Source organism: Seriola lalandi, unplaced genomic scaffold (assembly GCF_002814215.2).
Source record: "Seriola lalandi dorsalis isolate HSWRI2012SDOR001 ecotype SW California unplaced genomic scaffold, Sedor1 jcf7180002054829, whole genome shotgun sequence".
In the NCBI taxonomy this organism is placed as follows: Eukaryota; Metazoa; Chordata; class Actinopteri; order Carangiformes; family Carangidae; genus Seriola; species Seriola lalandi.
In genome coordinates, this window is record NW_019525382.1 from 274,109 (window position 1) to 290,871 (window position 16,763).

The window sequence follows — 16,763 nt, forward strand, 5'->3', positions numbered from 1 at the left end:
AAAAAAAAAAAAAAAAAAAGAGGTCTTAGCACCATCAGATACCACAGAACACCAGCTTTGCCATTTCTTCTCGATCCGAACACTGGGGTCATGGATTGTGACAGGCACAACACATTTTTTAAAGTGCGGTCGCTCACTTGAGCTGTTCCTTTCACCTCACATCTTTGTTTGTTTTTTTTCCTTCTTCTTCTTCTTCTACAATTGTTTACCCCCAAAACATCAAGCTCCAATTAAAAAACAGCACACAAAGATAAATTACATTTTGTCATGCATAATAATAATAATAATTTGTTGCATATTGAAATTTCTTTCTGGGACCACTTGTTTTGCTGATGAAAACTTGGACCTTACAGCAAGTGTGGTTGCATACTCTCCTCTCTGGGTGATAAAGAGCGAGAATGCATATACAGTATCAGTTAAGTGTCGATTTTGCAGACACGTGCATGAACATTAGAAATAAATTATTGGTGCTACGTTAAATAACCTGAAAGTTCTAGAAATGCCACTTGGTCCTCAAGAGGCCCGTGAAAGAGATGTTTGTACTTTAACACAACGTGGTCATTTTTTCCCGGTATAAAAACAGAACATCGACAGACATCTGAACCAGACAGATTATAAGTCTACTTTTCAAGACCAAAGTCATAGAAAAGCCGTACACAAAAACAAATGAATACCTCTGAGACTACCTCCTCATATCCTATTGTACTAAATATTTGTGCATTGATGATGCATTCATCCAGTAGAGACTGGAGAAAGAATAACCTCTGAGCATTGATCATTAAACAAGTTTAAATCATGCCAAAGTAAGAGGAAAGTAGTACTGCAATCATTGCTGATTGGAGAAAGAGAGAAAGGATACGACCATCAGGAGAGTTTCAAGCCTCCATAGGTTGATCTGAATTCAGCTATCATCATTTCAACCCACAGCTGATTAGGAAGATAAGAGCCATTAAAAAGAGAAGTACCCAAAGGTTACTGAAGTCAAACAGAGAGACAGATTTGTATATACTGTTGATAGATGGAAGGGTAAATAAGAGATAGAAAATCAATTAAAAGTCATCTCCGTGCACTCATGCAATAGACGTGCACTGTGTGCATCTTTGGCTATGCATAGCACTATAGCAGGCTAATGCTGATTGGTATAGCCCTGTTCAGACTGCATGCTCATGGAGAAGAGAATGAATGAAGGACAATGGGTAACATAAATTCACAGATGTGGAACAGTTTCTGTCAGGAAAGTGCCCATCACCTTGGCTAGTGTGGCACCGTGCTAAATTAGAGCCGTTTGGCTTTGGTTTGAATGACAGACACACTGCAACCAGGCAGTATGTTTGCATTTTGGCTCGGCTCTGTGCGACTAAGTCGTGGCATGTCCTTTTGTTTACTGCACTAGGAGGAAGTATAGCCCTTCAAGTTTACAAGTTGTCTTTGAAATTGCACAGGTTGGCCACTCGTCCTCAAGCCAACAGCACAGGCCACATTGGCAGCACAGTCTGAGTACACAAGTTCTCCACTGGGTTCTGCTGGGAAGAGGCTAAAATAATCCTTCAGTCACAGGTCAACCAATCTCTCCTTTAGTCACCGAGTGTTATGTGTCTTGGCGGTACCTATGAAAAGACCAGAGGGAAATAGTTAAGAGTGGCATTATCAACAGTAAATACACACCTAACAATACTCTGGTATTTAGTTACTTGGCAATAAGGCCACACCTGTTTGAGGAATTATTTTCCCTCAGTTTCCTTGAAATACAACACAGCTAACAACAGAGTAAACTCAAAATTAATGAGATAAATACACTCTGCAAACACATCTAACTAACACAAAATATTCCTATCAAAATGAAACCACTTAATGTCCATTTCAATTTAAACTTTTTAGAGTGATGACAATTAAGATAAAGTATTAATGAAACATTTTCTTCCTCAAGCCGCTCAACATCTCGTGTCAGGGTGACTGTACTTATGAAAACCACTACCTGATGAGTCTCATTGTAAAGATGAACAGGATATTTTAATTTCTATAGCCTTGTGAAAATAAGAGCACAAATAAGGCAGATTTTTCTGAATGTGTCTTCAATGGCACAGAGTAGTTGTGAGGCAGCACTGCTGTACTGGGTAGACACTGTGTGCACTGCCAAGTCAAACTTTTCCATCTCTTTGGCATACACCCTATTAATAGGGCTATATTATCTAAGATTATGCTCAGAGAAAGACGGCCATGGACAATAAAAGACTCAAATCGAAAGAGAAAGACTTCTTACCCGCTCTGTAAAGTGAACTCAGGCAGAGCCCCAAGGGATGTCAGCTGTTCCTCCAGAGCCACGATACGCAAACCAATGTAGCCTGAAGACAGCAGCAGCAGCACAACCCTGAAACAAACAAAATATATGACAGGTCACATTTTTTGCCTTTTTATTAACTGTGACAAAGGTTAACGATATCAGCTAAACACTTGCATAGAAACACTTTCTTAAAATAATATTTTTCTAGTTCTTTTAGCTGGCACTAAAAGAACTGTATATCACACTTGTCTATGAATAAACTGCACTGCAGATAAAAGGCAGAAAAGGGTCATTGGCTTAATTTTACTTGCTTAAAATAAAGTTTTTAAGTTTCAAGTTAGTTTTCTTAAGTTAAACTTGGCAAGCCTGAATTTCCTATTATGGAATGAAACACAACAAGAATGCTAACTACCAGGACAGGTTTCTGAAATTCCTAAACATTTCCTCTAAGGAGTGCAACTTCGAGAGTTAGAAGCAGATTTAGATTTAGCACATAGGAAGATAAGGCACTGGAGATAGATAGAAGGGAGAGTTACTGAAAAAAAAAACAACAGACGGAGGAAGAAGAAGAGGATGCTACTTACAAAATCAAGTAAATGAAGAGTAGAGTGTTGAGGGTGCTGGTTTCTCTCTGAACCAGCATGGACTTAGCCTTTTCTGTCACATTCCAAACCCACGATCCACCTGTACCAGGAAAAAGAAATGTAAGCACAGCATGAGTCAAGGTTCCAAGTTGTACCATATATTTCACCTAAGTTTTCATTGATCTACAGTATTAAGGTGTAAAATGACGCTATGGGCAAACAGAACATTTATTACAATCAAAGTAGTAGATGTCTTCCAAGTAACAATTTAAAAACTTGTATTTCTCGGTGTCTGCCGATTTAGGAATTAAACAAATACTACTTTATATCGCCCATAAGTGCTTAAAATGATGGTAACCAATGAAACCCCATGTACGTTTGTGTGCATGTGTGTGTATTACCTGAAGCAGACAGCTCCTCTGAAGACGAGCTATCACTCTGCTGCATGTGCAGGCTCCTGAAAGGCGAGCTATTACAATTAGGCACTGCCTCTGTTGAAGAAGAGAGACGGAGAAAAAGAAATCAGTGTCAGCCTACAACTTTGGACTTTGCATGTGTACTGGCTAGAACACAAATGACAACATGAGATAACAGCACCAAAACAAACTGTCAACAGTTTTTTTGTCCATCTATGCATAGCGGCTGTCAGTTGAGGATCAGACAAATGTTATTCATTAATGTTTCTCTATGCTCATTCGAGGTTCATGAAACATTTATCACATTAACTGTTTGCTGCTAAGAATTTACATGCAATGTAAAGGATTGAGGATTGGTGTTGACCTCTCACCTCTGTGTGGTCTATGCAGAGGCTGGTCCTGTAAAGATTGAGATTCAGAGCCGTCGAACTGGTCGAAGCTGTCGTCCAGACTGGACTGGCTGGAGTTCTGCTGAGAGATGAAGGAATGCCGTTACAAAAACTTCAAAGACAGAAAATCAAGGTTTCTGGTCACTTGGCTTCTCATACAAGTATTCCCCTATGCACACCAACAATAAATAAAATATTTTACATTTTTAAAAACGGAGAAAAAGGTCTCTTACCACAAGTTTGCTCTTATCAAAGCTGTTCTCGGCTGAGGAGAAGACCGGGCTACTATTTGTGCTACCATCCTGTAACAGAAAGAATTGTTTAGATCGAGTGTATCCAAAATGACATTTTATCAGTCATTTTGACTTGCTTATTATGATGTTCGTTCTGACAAATGGATTTGATAGTCCACTTGCTCTAAAACTGTGCATTTAGGTAATGTATAAATAAATTGTTGAGAGATGTGCAACAGGGTTACAACATTAAAGTTTCTGCTCCCCGTCATAAAATTGCATTTTTTCTCGTTCATTTTACTAAACTTGAGATTTTATAATGAGAAAATGTGCACAGTGTTGTAATACTTTCACAGTCACAACTAAGGATTTTTAGCAAGGTACTTCATACTCTTTGTAATACAATACAGTTGCATCAACACTTATCATAAGCTTACAATCTGATTGTGACGTGTAAGTATCATGTACACTTTCCCCAACAGAGGTACCACATTTTATCTTAGCAGAACTTTTGAACTCTTGAATTTTTGAGGACATTTGAACTGAGCCACCCACCTCTATCTGAGGAGAGACTGAACGCAGCAGCTGATAACATGATTCTCTGTTCCGCAGTGACACAAACAGGAACTGAACAATGAGAGGGAATAAAAAGAAGAGAAAAATAAGCGGGAATATTAGCCATCTGCCCTGCTGGCATACTTGAAACATAAAATACAGTCAGTCATTGATTAGATAAAATTTAAAGCAGAGCCCAGTGTGGTTGAGCATGGCCTACACTTGATTTTGAACGTCTCTAATTATTAAACAAACTACACCAAGCATGAATTAAGGATTGTGTGAAACTGAGGTGAGAAACCTACCTTGTCTCCTTCTGTGGTGCGGATCGACAAGGCGTTGGGCACAAGCAAAGCTGTGTTCTGCTTCTTCACAATGTGAATGCAGGAAACTGGAATCACTACCTGTAAGAGCACACAGCCACACATAGAAAAGACCAGACTTAGAAACCAGTCAAATCAAACATTAAGCCAAAAGGAATGAGGGGAAAGGGCTGAGGCGCTGTCTACCTTAGTGTCCTTGAGTAAGACTGAAGAGTAGAAACAGGCATGGGTGTCTGTGATGTACAGCCGACCATGGTAGGGCACTTCCTTCTGCAGCGCACAGATGTATGCTGGGAGAGGAGGGGAGAACAAACACTTAAGTTTTACATGATTCATTCATTCATTCATTCAGCCACTGAATCTCTCTTTCGTTTTCATTTACTTACCATGTATCAAGTCTTCACTCTGAGGAATGTCTGGAAACAACTTGTGGAATGTCTTGTTGTGCTTTATGAAACTCTAAAAAAGGTTTAAAAAAAATTTAATTAATTAAAAACACAATTAAAAAGGAAAAAATTAAGACACTTCAGGTGTCAATAAATGCACTAGTCTAGTTTGAGGCCTTGCACCCATTCACCAAACAACACTGACTGACTGATTATGGTACATTTAAAGTACCACACAGGTTTGTACTTCCACCTGAAGTATAATAATCTATTTCTTTGAATGTTTAAATTAAAAATTATGGACTTACACTTTGTGTGCTTGGGCCTTCTGTCTTCTCAAAGCCTCTGCTGTCAACATCGAACGTCTGCGACCTGCACAGAGAAAAGGCACAGCTGTCAGTTTAAAAAGAGGTCTGTGGTTTCAGAAGAATCATGTTGATGTGAGGTAACAGAGACACGAACATGCAGTAGAAATATATTTTTATCACTTTCATGCAGCAATGTTCTTGCAAGAAAACCACTATAGTTGCTAAAAATGGATAAGGTTTCAGTAACATGAGAAAACAGACGAATGTTTAGACAGTAAAAAAAAAAAAAAAGTGAGTGCTCTGTGGATGAAGAGAAGAGAAAATCGCTCTTCATCCCAACAAATCTCAAACACTGCATCACTGAATCATGTGAGAAAAATAGTCAGGCTACAACGGCTATGCAGTCACGTGTGTGTCATGACTGAACAGCTGAGAGCTGGGTCAGGTCTTGTGATGCATGTTCAGAATAGCTGCAAGTCTCAACTACATCAAATGTGTGATTTTATGCATTCTTAGGGGATTTAAATGAATTAAAAAAACATATATCATATATATGAAAATATAAACATATAACTATGTTTAACAAGAAGGGGCTTATTATGATGGTGCAAAATTCTGGGACTTCTGTAGATGTGTGCGTGGAGTATTACCTCCTGCAACAGCATGAGAATGGTATGTACTGTGGTATGTATGGCTGTGTACTCATAGGTTGGAACGCCAGCATGTTGTCAGGTGATGCAACTAACAAACATCTTATGATATTTTGTGGCATCCATCAGTCCTACCTGATGGCTACTTGTCTGGTGAGGGTTTTGTGCTGTTGCTGGATCTCGATTTGGGCTGCTTCCAGGCTCAAGGCTTTCCTGGTCTCCACCTTCTTGATGCTGCCATTGCTTAAGCTGCTCCTGCTTTTCTTCACTTTTTCTGGCAGCCCGCCACCACTGCTGTCTACTGGGTAGCTGCTGAACATGGGGGGAAACAAAAAAAACAACAAAAAAACACAGATTTAGTCACATGCCAATTATTTTTGTTACTGTGAAATCCCTTTCATTTGCGTATGCAGTGAGCATGTGGTATTTTTCCTGGGGGAGTTATTGCAGACAGAATTAAGACAAAACGTACAAACTCTCCATCTCGGTAGAATATTGTTTTCATGACACAGTGCAAAGTATGTTTAGAATACACAAGCATTTCACAGTAAGCTAAAACCTCAACCACATATAATGAATAGGTGGTGGGAAATGAACACCCACCAAATGTTCTTACATTTATAAGTCTCTGCAAAGACGCCTTTAACAATCTCCTGTACTTTTGAGTGTTGTCATCTAGCACCCACGTTAAATGCTCAACAGCACACATCTACAATCATTGTTTCGAGGTCTTATTCATTAACCAAATCACTCCATTTTTACAAATATAAAAGGCTTTGTGATGACTGGACTGATATTGCGGAGATGAATGGCCTTATCTTTATGATGTGCTGGGAAAGGTTAACCTTTTCCAAGTCACAAAGTTTTATTGATATGTGTTGCATCAGGGTTCAGGCTATGACTGGACAATTACATCTCCAGGCTTCTTTACAAGTTGTTTGACATATACTCATGCGCTTAAACTGGCAAGCATCTACAAACATGCCATTTAAAAAAAAAAAAAAAAAAGTGTAAAAAACAGTCCCGTAAAAGGATCGCAGGGTTTACTATAGCCAATGTGCTCTTCAAAGGCCATGGCCCGTCCTTGACCAGGAACAAATGAGCCACAAATGTAGTGAAAGACTACAGTCAGCTGATTTCTATTGCTAGAAATCTAAACTTGTGATTTATGTTAACAAAGACGATACAGGACACAAACCATGAGACTACACAAGACAAGCTGAGTGATTGCGTAAAGCCTCCATCCAGTAAAAAAAAAACAAACAAAACAACTAAAAGAAAAAAACTATTAAAAAAAAAACCTTAAGCTTCACAAAACTCATAAAGACAAACAACAAAGGCCACCTTACCTGATCAATTTAAGTCGCTTTGATGAACGAAAACTCATATACCTACTGACAGTAGGCATTTCCTTTCCTTAAAGGAAAAATAACAAAAAAAAACCCGCTCTTTTCTCTATATGCTATAAACAATGGCTTTACACAATTAAAGCTGAGAAATGATAAAAATAAAGAACACCAATATGCCACCTGTAAAAAGATTTAATGTTCTAAATGAGAAGTCCAAGATGAGTTTTTGTGCGAGTTAAGTCAGTGTCCTTCGCAACATCCTGCCAGAAAAAAAAACAAAAACTGCTGCTGTGTTGCTGTATGAATGTGCTTGTAAAGAGGAAGCCACTTTGTGTTGAGAATGGTGTGACACTCCGTAGTGGCTGACGTCAAACTCAACCACTCCCCCAGAGCCGAACAAGCATGAAAGGGCCTAACAGGCAGCGGGGCGCAACACATGCACAGACATGTTTAAGAAAAACAAGGCCCATCTCATAAAATCTTCCACTGTCAGACTTTTTCCAATATCAAAATTTTGTCTTTTTGGGATTTAGGCCAAAGCAGGATCAGAGACTTTTCAAAACAGCTCTGTGTGCGAATGAGAAAGTAAAATACTTGTGAGGTGCTCAGACTGGCCCGTCTACACCGATCTAGGAGTGGTGAATTATCCATGTTTCTATTCAGTCAAAGAATCTAACCAAGGAAACAGAAAAACAACACACCATAACCGTAAAAGTCCTTCTTCAACTAACTGCTATACAGGAAGTCAGACATTTGAAAAAGGCAACACATACCATCTCATTAAAATAAATACTACTCACAGTACATAGTGTGTTGCACTGCTTAAGTCCTGGACAAAATAAACATTTTCAGAAAGGATTCTTGATGGAGGAACTTGTGTTACTTTCTTTTACCCTGTCAGTAACCCGTCTCATAACTGAACAATTTCTTTGTCTCGTCATCTGAGTAATTGGGGTAAAGGTCAGGGAGAAGAACATGAAGTGCAGCTTCAACGAGATGTTTACCTTGCAATTAGTCTCGAATGTCTAAGTGCGGGGTAAGGGTAATGATAAATGCTAACAGCACATAGAGATCTTAAATACCATTCAAGAAATGCTTTCCTGTCTGTGCAGTGGGATCTTTTTCCATTCTAAAGTGTCATTAAAGCTTAAGCCTGTTTCTGAATGTTGAGTTATAAACCATGTTAAATAAAACCCAGTGTGGTAGGTCTATTGTAGTTGCAGCTTGTAATTTTCTCAACTCCAGAAGCTTGAGCAGGTAACACCTTTGTAAAAGATGTCCTTTACTATATTACTAAAATATGAATGCTTATAAATAACATAAGCAGCTAGTAAATTTGGCAGCCAATAAGCTACTGTGACTGGTGTTTATACACTTTCAAAACAATATCATAATTATAGCTGAAACCGTTGTGTGTTAATGTATGCTCAACTGAACTATTTACAGAAGGCAGGGGGGGTTCAAGCAGCAATGCAATAAAAGCAGTATTCAAAGGCTATGAGCTGTTTGAATTTCTCAACAACTTCCTGTCTGTACTGCAGTTGAACTGTTACCATTAACAAGGTCATACTGAAGCTGCTTCCTGTAACACTCTATTGAGACACTATTTACAAACGCACACAGCAAATTCAAAACTTCAAGTGAAGGGCTGAAATTTCCCCACAAATATTAGAAGTTTAGAAAATGGAATTTCTTGCAGATAATGTTCCTGTATTACCTTGACCACAGAACCCTAGATGAAAATTATCTGTACACCTCATTTACATCACGCCTCTGCAGTTAATGTTAGTTTACACAGTCTGTAGCTACCCACCAAATTCTACTCTGGATAATGTTTATTGCAGAGTTTCCAGGAAATATTGCTTTTGTCATTATACTGGCATGTTGAATCTCCAGAAACATGGCATGCGGACATGAGGAAGGAAAAAAAATCTCCCGGAAATCTAATATCTGTCAGTGAAACACTCAAGTTCGTGTGAAAAGTACATCTCATGCCAAGATTATCAAGTCTGTCTCAATCAAGGAAACAGAGTCAGCTATAAATGTTCAAGGCCAAAGCCATGACACATGAACAGGTGTGTGATAGTAACGAGAGTTTAAAAAAAAAAAAAAAAAAAAAAGTCGACAAACATTTGCAGCATGACGTCTAACTCTTATAGTGACAACTTATGTACTGCATGAAAGTGGTGTTGCTTGATGAGCGCTATAAAGCAGGAGGCGGCTGACTTGATATTGGTGTATAATGGTCATGGACAAAGGCCTTGACTTCTGACCTACTTCCTTATTGGACCACTGTGTCATACAGCCTGACAAAAATCAATGCTGGGCCTAGTTTTAGCACCCCGCCTGACATTTCAAAACAAGCATAGGCATATCTAATTCTCTGCAGCAGCAGATTAAAATGGAAATGCACAAAGTTATAGGCGTATATTTATCTGGATTCCCTCCAAAGTACAGTTTGTCTCAGGGGTGGAAAACTACAGCACAAAAAGCAAACTCACATGATGACATGTTCTGTGAAATAAAGATTACTGTCAAATATATTACAGTTTGATCCGTCTGCATTTGTTCTAGTATTATCTAAGGGGACCAGATAAATCACTTCATCACAGTCTTGATGGTCATTAGCTCAGATCTGTGACCACTGCTATGCTAACATGTTTTCCTGGGTTTACAGTGGATCTATTGAGAAAAACTTTTTCAGGGAAATGGGCTGTTGATCACAAAAAATTATTTGAAGCACAGATATTAGAGCGGTGACCACATGATAGACGTATGACAAAAAAGTTTTACAAACTCAACAGTCTTTCCTGCAGGTTGGTGGGGAAAAAGGCATTATCTTGACTTACCTTCCCAGATCCTCACAATGATCATGTGGATTCAAAAAACCTTTCCTTCTCTCCATGACCAACTAAGTTTTCCCTTCTTGTCTTCTACAGTCTGACAGATTTTAGCCACCACTGGTCGATGCAGCTGAATGACAGAGTATGGTAGCAAAAGTGCACTTAGACCCTGAGCATTCAAGCCAAATCGAAAGGGTGTAAAGGTCTGTTTTACTGCAACGGTTTGGAGTGCAAAGAGCTCAATGTGAAGACAGAGCCAGAACCAGGAATACACAGCAGGAAAGAGAAAAAGAAAGAACACAGTGAAAAGATCCCCAGCTTTGTCCTTTCTAAGTCCGTCTAACAATGTGTTGTCGTGGAAACAGGTAACAGTGGGAAAGTAGATGGTGAAAATGTGGGGGGTGACAGAAACATTGCTAGGTTATTCTCAGTTCAGACGGCCTAACAATAACATTCAATAGCCTGTTCTCAATGACAACAAGGAGATGGCTTTAAAAGCAGCCAGAGTAATGTGCATGACAACAGTTAGCTTAGTCTTTGTAGAGGATGCAAATGGAGCCATCACACAAGGACATTTGTATTTGGCTGGAGAGAAAGAAAGACTATTTCTATACCTATGACACCACCATCCAGGAAACTCACACAGACAAAGTCCAACTGCACTTGTGACATCAGTCTTAATTTAGCCACCATATATCAATCCTTATGTCTCCCGTCTATCCACCACCTGCCATGTTTTCAGTGTAAACATCTTGGTGTCGAGCTCCGGGATGAACACTATGGTATGGCTGTGTTAAATAGGTCATAATCAGAAACGGCACAGGTTTGATCCTTGCTATAGACATGTGGCCTCTCAGAGTCCTTGAGCCCAACAGTGGAACTTCTGCAAATTAAGACGACACATATGTACTGAGTACCAACAATATAAATGATCCATGTTGAATTAAAGGCTATCCATTGATGTCAAAGGTTATACTGAGCAATGGGCCACTGATTTAGGAAGTAATCCAAGTCTCCTTATGGACTGTAAACATTCCCCAACAATCATCTTACTCAAGCAACTTAAAAGCTGTAAAACGCTGACAACTAGAGATCTGCCAAAAGTCTATTTAATTCCTTAAAATATTAGTTTATCCCTGTGACATTTAACAGTCTTAAAAATGTAGATATTGCTTAACACATTGTACACAGAACATATTTGCATCATAATGCTGCCAACTGGACAAAAGGAGACACTTAGTCATTCACGTTACACAATACCTGTGTACATAGTGTATAAGCAATTCCAACTTGCATTTGTTGCTCTATGTTTTATCTACAGATAAGACTTGCACAAGGCTTCTGAGGAGGTACTTCTCACGATAGCCATGTTCATCTTAGAGCTGCAAAGGTCAGAGTACACTCATACTTAAGTTACTCTTCTAAACTTAGAGTATTAACATGCAAAAATGCTTACTGACAGTTAGATGGAATATTTTCTGCAGTACTAACAATAAACTGAATTGCTGCTGTTGTATGATGGGGTATAACAGGGTAGAAAATGCCCTTTTAGACTGAATGATGACCATTATAAAAATACCACTAGTAAAGTTAAACATTTAACCTACACTGGATTCACAAAAGATGACTGACTGTTTAAATTGACTGGAAACTAGCTTTGACTGAGGTGGGGGCTGATATCTCTTGCACAAAACATTCCAGCTGGCAAAAGAACTCCTGGGGGTAAAGAGTTATGATGCTTTCATTTCCTGTCCCGAGATGAGACAGATTATCCCAGGAGTCCTGCTGCAGACGTCAGCCGTACGTCAGCTAGTCTGCTGCTCTAGCACCCTTAAGACAAGACTGCTTCTGTATAGAACTCTTGTTTGAAAGCTTTCCCACAGCCAATGCAAGTGCTGTAGCATGAGCACCAAGTTCACATGTGAGCTGACAAAAAGTTTTATATCCATGAAATCCCTCCGAGATCAGCTGAGAACAAGCAGAACCAGACAGTGTGAGAGCACCATCTTCTGGAGAGCTGGGGATAATTTTTGTCACGTGAACTGCTGATTCCCCATCATCCAATCAAAAACAGTTTATTCCAAAGCAACACAACAGATTGTTGCAGCTGTGCTTTATTGAGCCAAATGGGACAGTTAAAATGTTAAAGCCTACTAACTAAACCAGAGCACTGCTTTCATCACCACTCACATGATCTGGGAGTTTTAATGTGTGATAATCCAGTTTTAGGACAGTGTTCCACAACAATTAAAACTAATTTTGCTGTTCAGCAGGGTTATGGGTCTGTGACAGCTAAGTTTGATTCATAACCAGAAACAAGAACAACACGATTAAAAAAAAAGGCAATAAGAAGATTAAAGACAACCCAAAATATTATACTGGATTGGACTGAAATTAGTTTGTGTATGTATGTGCATGTGAGCTTCAACATAGCATTCAGGATGGGCAGGGAAAATAGCCAGTGGTCATGGCAAAATAACATGCAGTCTGCGGCACCCTGCCAGGGCTCAAGTCTGCAAGGAAACTCTGTGTGTGTGTGAGTGTATTTATGCCAAATGGAACAGAGAGTGTGTCTGTGTGCATGTGTAATAGAATATGTGTGCGAGTGGGAAGTCATGCGGCCCTGTGCACGCAACATCTCCCTCCACTTCCTCTGTGCTAACTGGGCACAGACACAGAAAGGGTCTTTCTTTAAGGCGACAGAGCACTCTCAGCAACCAGGCATGTGAGCAAGGGGGGGTGATGTGGTGTGGTGGTGGCTGGAAAATCCCACCTGACTTTAAAATCATTCGAAGTGAAAGTAGGCCATTCTACTATACACAAACAGGGCTTGGATTTAATCTACAGTAAAATTTGTTTATCTCAGCTCCTCAGAACAGCAGGTTTCCTAGCTGAGGAATCCAAAACTATTACATGTGCCAAAATCATTTTGAGTCCAAAATTAAGTGCACATTCACTTGTTACCTGGTAAAAGCCAGTTCTCAGCTAACACACCATCTTAAAATCTAAAATATCTTGAATAAGCAGGAGGGTTCATCTATGTGACAGCAGGTGATTTCATTGATTAGTAACTACCTGCTGTATACCTCCTGACCATGAGAATAACATAATTTGCTCATGTCAATTCAATTAATTAAGTCATTCAGATATCACAGGTCTGGATAAATTAAAGTTTTTTTTTTTTTTTTTTACTGAGCTAGGAAAGTGTTAAAAAAAAGTCCACTGCACTCTTCATGCAAGAAAAAAAAATTGGCTAATGCATTGTATGGATGGTAGAAATAAAGTGGTAAAGGGGAAAAACTCTCCCGAGGGTGAAAACTTTTTCTGAGGAGTGGACTGCAGTTTTTTTATTGTTGCTATTTCTCCTACAGACACTCCAGCCTCCGATGAGCATCCTACCTTGACAAAATGATGTCAAGGCCTGTGTTGCCACTTTTTCAAGGACTACGTTTATCTCAAAATCAAGATTACTATTAAAAAAGCTGACTTGCCCAGTCTTTTATGGCCAGCAAAGCCACATTCTGTCAGCAAGGCATCATACCAAACCTTATCCTACTGTAAAAAACTGAGCAGGAACCTGTCAAGCTTTAACTCACACTTTTAGATCAGCTTCCATAAAGCCTCATGTATCTGAAATTGGATGTATACCAACTACTTAAAGTGGAATTCGCCAGGCTGCTGTGAGTACCAAGGTGAAACAGCCAAGAATAATATAGCCTTTTTTTCTTGGCTCTGTGACAAGGGCAGAGGAGTAGTCATTAGCACCAGTCTGACAGAGGCAACAGATAAGTTCAACCAAAACCAGCTGGTTAGTATGCAACCCTTCATTTAGCAATAAAACGTCCTGCCGATGTGGTTTTCATCCTCCAATTTGGGCTTTCCCTCTGCGCCTGCAGCCCATATCATAATTTAGACCTACATGGTCTACACTGCCCACAGCGGCAAGGAAGTTCTGTCCTGGGAGCATCTTCCTGGAGCCAACAGGACGCCTACAAATCTGCCCCACCCAGCCTATTCCAGGCTCCTCCATCTTACAAAGCTTTGCAGCTATACCAAGTTCTTTCCTACTTAAACAAGGCAATTCATATTTCTCTGACTGCAGGCCTTGCAAACCTGTAAGCAGAGCAAATTACAATGAGCTAGCAAATATGTGTTCAGTGTAAAGTCATGTGGTGCACTCATTTGCTACATTCAACTACTTTTTTTACTCTGCAACACATTTCATTTAGTGAATATTTTCATCTTCAATAAGGAGATTTATTTACTCAAAGAAAGCACTGAAAAGAAAATAGAGAGGATGAAAATACTTTAGCTGGATGTTTGCGTTTTTAGAGGCCTGACACTGCCACAACACTCGTATAGATATATATATGTGTGTGTGTTGTGGAAACAGATAATCACCCCACATTCCACACTACAGACACACCACAGCTATGCTGATAAGTAGCAGGTTATGTCTGATTGGCGGGGCTCTTGACACCCAGCAAGTGGCTATCTATGGGGAGGAAAATGAAAGGCAAGGCTCAGAGGACAGGGAGTACTAACAGTGAGATACAGGAATCCTTTATATAACACCATGTACCACCTGTGGTCGCCTCACAGGAGCTAAAAATAGGCTTCTCTGAGAAAATGTAGACTTGCCTGACCCATGTATGACATGTGTGTGTTTCCCTGGTGGGTAGAGAGAATCACAAATCACAAAACAGTGTACGAGTGAATGTGGTTGTGCATAAATGCATATCTGCCAGGCTGCTCTGCTCTGGATCTCAGCAGGACTGGATCATCCATGATCCAGTGACATAGTAATGGCAAATAGACCCACATGAGTCATGATTTGTAGGTAGAAGGCAAATGCAAGATTAAGAACCAACCAGATCTGAACTAGCTTTCTTTTTATACCACTCTTCCTCATGTAATGGTGTTTATTTACACTGCCTGGAATGGATTAGCCAGCTACTAGATAGAAACAACACACATAACACATCACTTTGTTGGGCTAATGTGGGTCAATCATTGAGTTCCTGGAAATTAGCATCAGGATAAAAGAAATAAAGGAGTACAAATGCCATCCCCTGCTCTGTGTCTGTACAAACAATTCACAGAAAAGCCTAAAAATTTTATAACAGATATATTGACTTCACAATCCTCATCCATGGGATTATTTTTCACATAAAGATCATTACATTTTACCACTGGAAAACATTTTGCCTGGGTTATCCAAGTCTGTCATTAAAGATATCAAGGGTGTCATGTGCTTAGGTCATCAACAGCTCCGTCAATACCTAAACTAACGACGTAATGTTGGGATTATGCTAACAAACCACATAGATTCTCCACTAATGGGTGTGCTAATGGACAAAGATGCTCCCAACTGCCAGCGTTTACAACAGTCGAATATATTTAACACAGTGGCCAACAAGGACTGTTTTTAATGTTTAATTTCAATGACAATGATTATAACTGATAATGCACAGTATGACGTTAGCTAATGCTAAAGTTACTTTAAATGCCAACGTCTTTAAACAAGCAGATCGCTAGCCTGCTAGCATTATCTACACACAGAGTAAAAGCAATATTCTCCTTGTATATACATTTCAGTAAAACTAAGTTCGTAAAAACACAGTTCATACCTCTGTGATAAATAGTACTATAATATGAGATAATACAATCGAATCTTATTGGATAGGTTGTTGTCAGCAAAGAAATGCTAACCGTTAGCCACCCTGTTGATGATGCTCACCGGCAAATAGCGGTTCAGCTAGCCACATTCATTTCGCTCACCTCTCTTTCATGAAGTGCTTGATTCTGACAATGGCCTTCTCGTCGATCTTCCTGAGGAAGGTTTTCAATCTCTCTCTCTTGTTTTCAAGCATTCTTCCCTCAGCCAGTGGTGGTCGGTTCGTGTTGAAACGACACTCCACGCCAAACTCCACCGTTCTTGTTTTGGCTTCTGCTTTTTTTTTTTTCTCCTCACTTCATCTATGGTGATTAAGATAATGAGCTTAAATCGGACCAAGTCAACCAACCAATCGGCGTCGGCGACGACCTGAGAAAAAACGGTCATGTCAGATGGGTTCTCCAATCAGAACGGGGTAGTTGCCTTTCACGACCGCCCATTGCCTAATATGGTAGTCGGGCTGTCACTTTCTTGAAAGCTATAAAGGTAGGGCCTGTGTTATTACAGCACTAGTGTGGACCTTATAATCAATAATTTACGTGTGATTTCACGTGTGAACAACATGGGGAATACATATTGTGATTGAACAGCAGTGTTTCATGTGCCACATCACACCATGCCTCGTGTAACAAAGAAGATAACTGTTCAGTGCACAAGGGTGGGGCAGTAACTAGAAATATTTTACATACAGCTTTGCATCCACCAATAGAAAGCTGAATTTCACTGTATGAGGGTAAATACCAGAAATGTTTAGATATATAAGGTATAT

At 39.6% G+C, this 16,763-nt stretch overlaps 1 protein-coding gene across 7 annotated transcripts; it reads right to left on the reverse strand.

Moving 5' to 3' along the window:
• Window positions 1-201: 201 nt before the first annotated feature.
• On the reverse strand, window positions 202-16,279 carry LOC111670009 (GRAM domain-containing protein 2B). 7 transcript variants are annotated; one of them, XM_023426540.2, is made up of 13 exons: window positions 16,099-16,279; window positions 6,261-6,434; window positions 5,476-5,539; window positions 5,168-5,240; window positions 4,968-5,071; window positions 4,764-4,862; window positions 4,459-4,530; window positions 3,904-3,972; window positions 3,653-3,752; window positions 3,267-3,356; window positions 2,866-2,965; window positions 2,261-2,368; window positions 202-1,607 (listed from the first exon to the last, which is right to left on the reverse strand). In XM_023426540.2, the coding sequence occupies exons 1-13, from the start codon at window positions 16,188-16,190 to the stop codon at window positions 1,589-1,591; spliced, it is 1,164 nt and encodes a 387-aa protein (XP_023282308.1). In that variant the 5' UTR covers window positions 16,191-16,279; the 3' UTR covers window positions 202-1,588. The 7 variants fall into 7 exon arrangements, with proteins under 7 accessions (XP_023282308.1, XP_023282307.1, XP_023282306.1 ...); XM_023426539.2 differs by having other exon boundaries at window positions 3,653-3,749; window positions 6,261-6,437; XM_023426538.2 differs by having other exon boundaries at window positions 6,261-6,437.
• Between the last annotated feature and the right edge of the window lie 484 nt (window positions 16,280-16,763).

Bases quoted from the DNA above. Each gene is read 5' to 3' on its own strand.
- LOC111670009 (XM_023426538.2), bottom strand. From the start codon at position 16,190: ATGCTTGAAAACAAGAGAGAGAGATTGAAAACCTTCCTCAGGAAGATC. The intron at 5,072-5,167 runs GTAAGTAAATGA...CTCCTCTCCCAG, and splicing joins GAGTGAAGACTTGATACATG to CATACATCTGTGCGCTGCAG. The intron at 3,973-4,458 runs GTGGGTGGCTCA...TTTCTGTTACAG, and splicing joins CAGTCTCTCCTCAGATAGAG to GATGGTAGCACAAATAGTAG.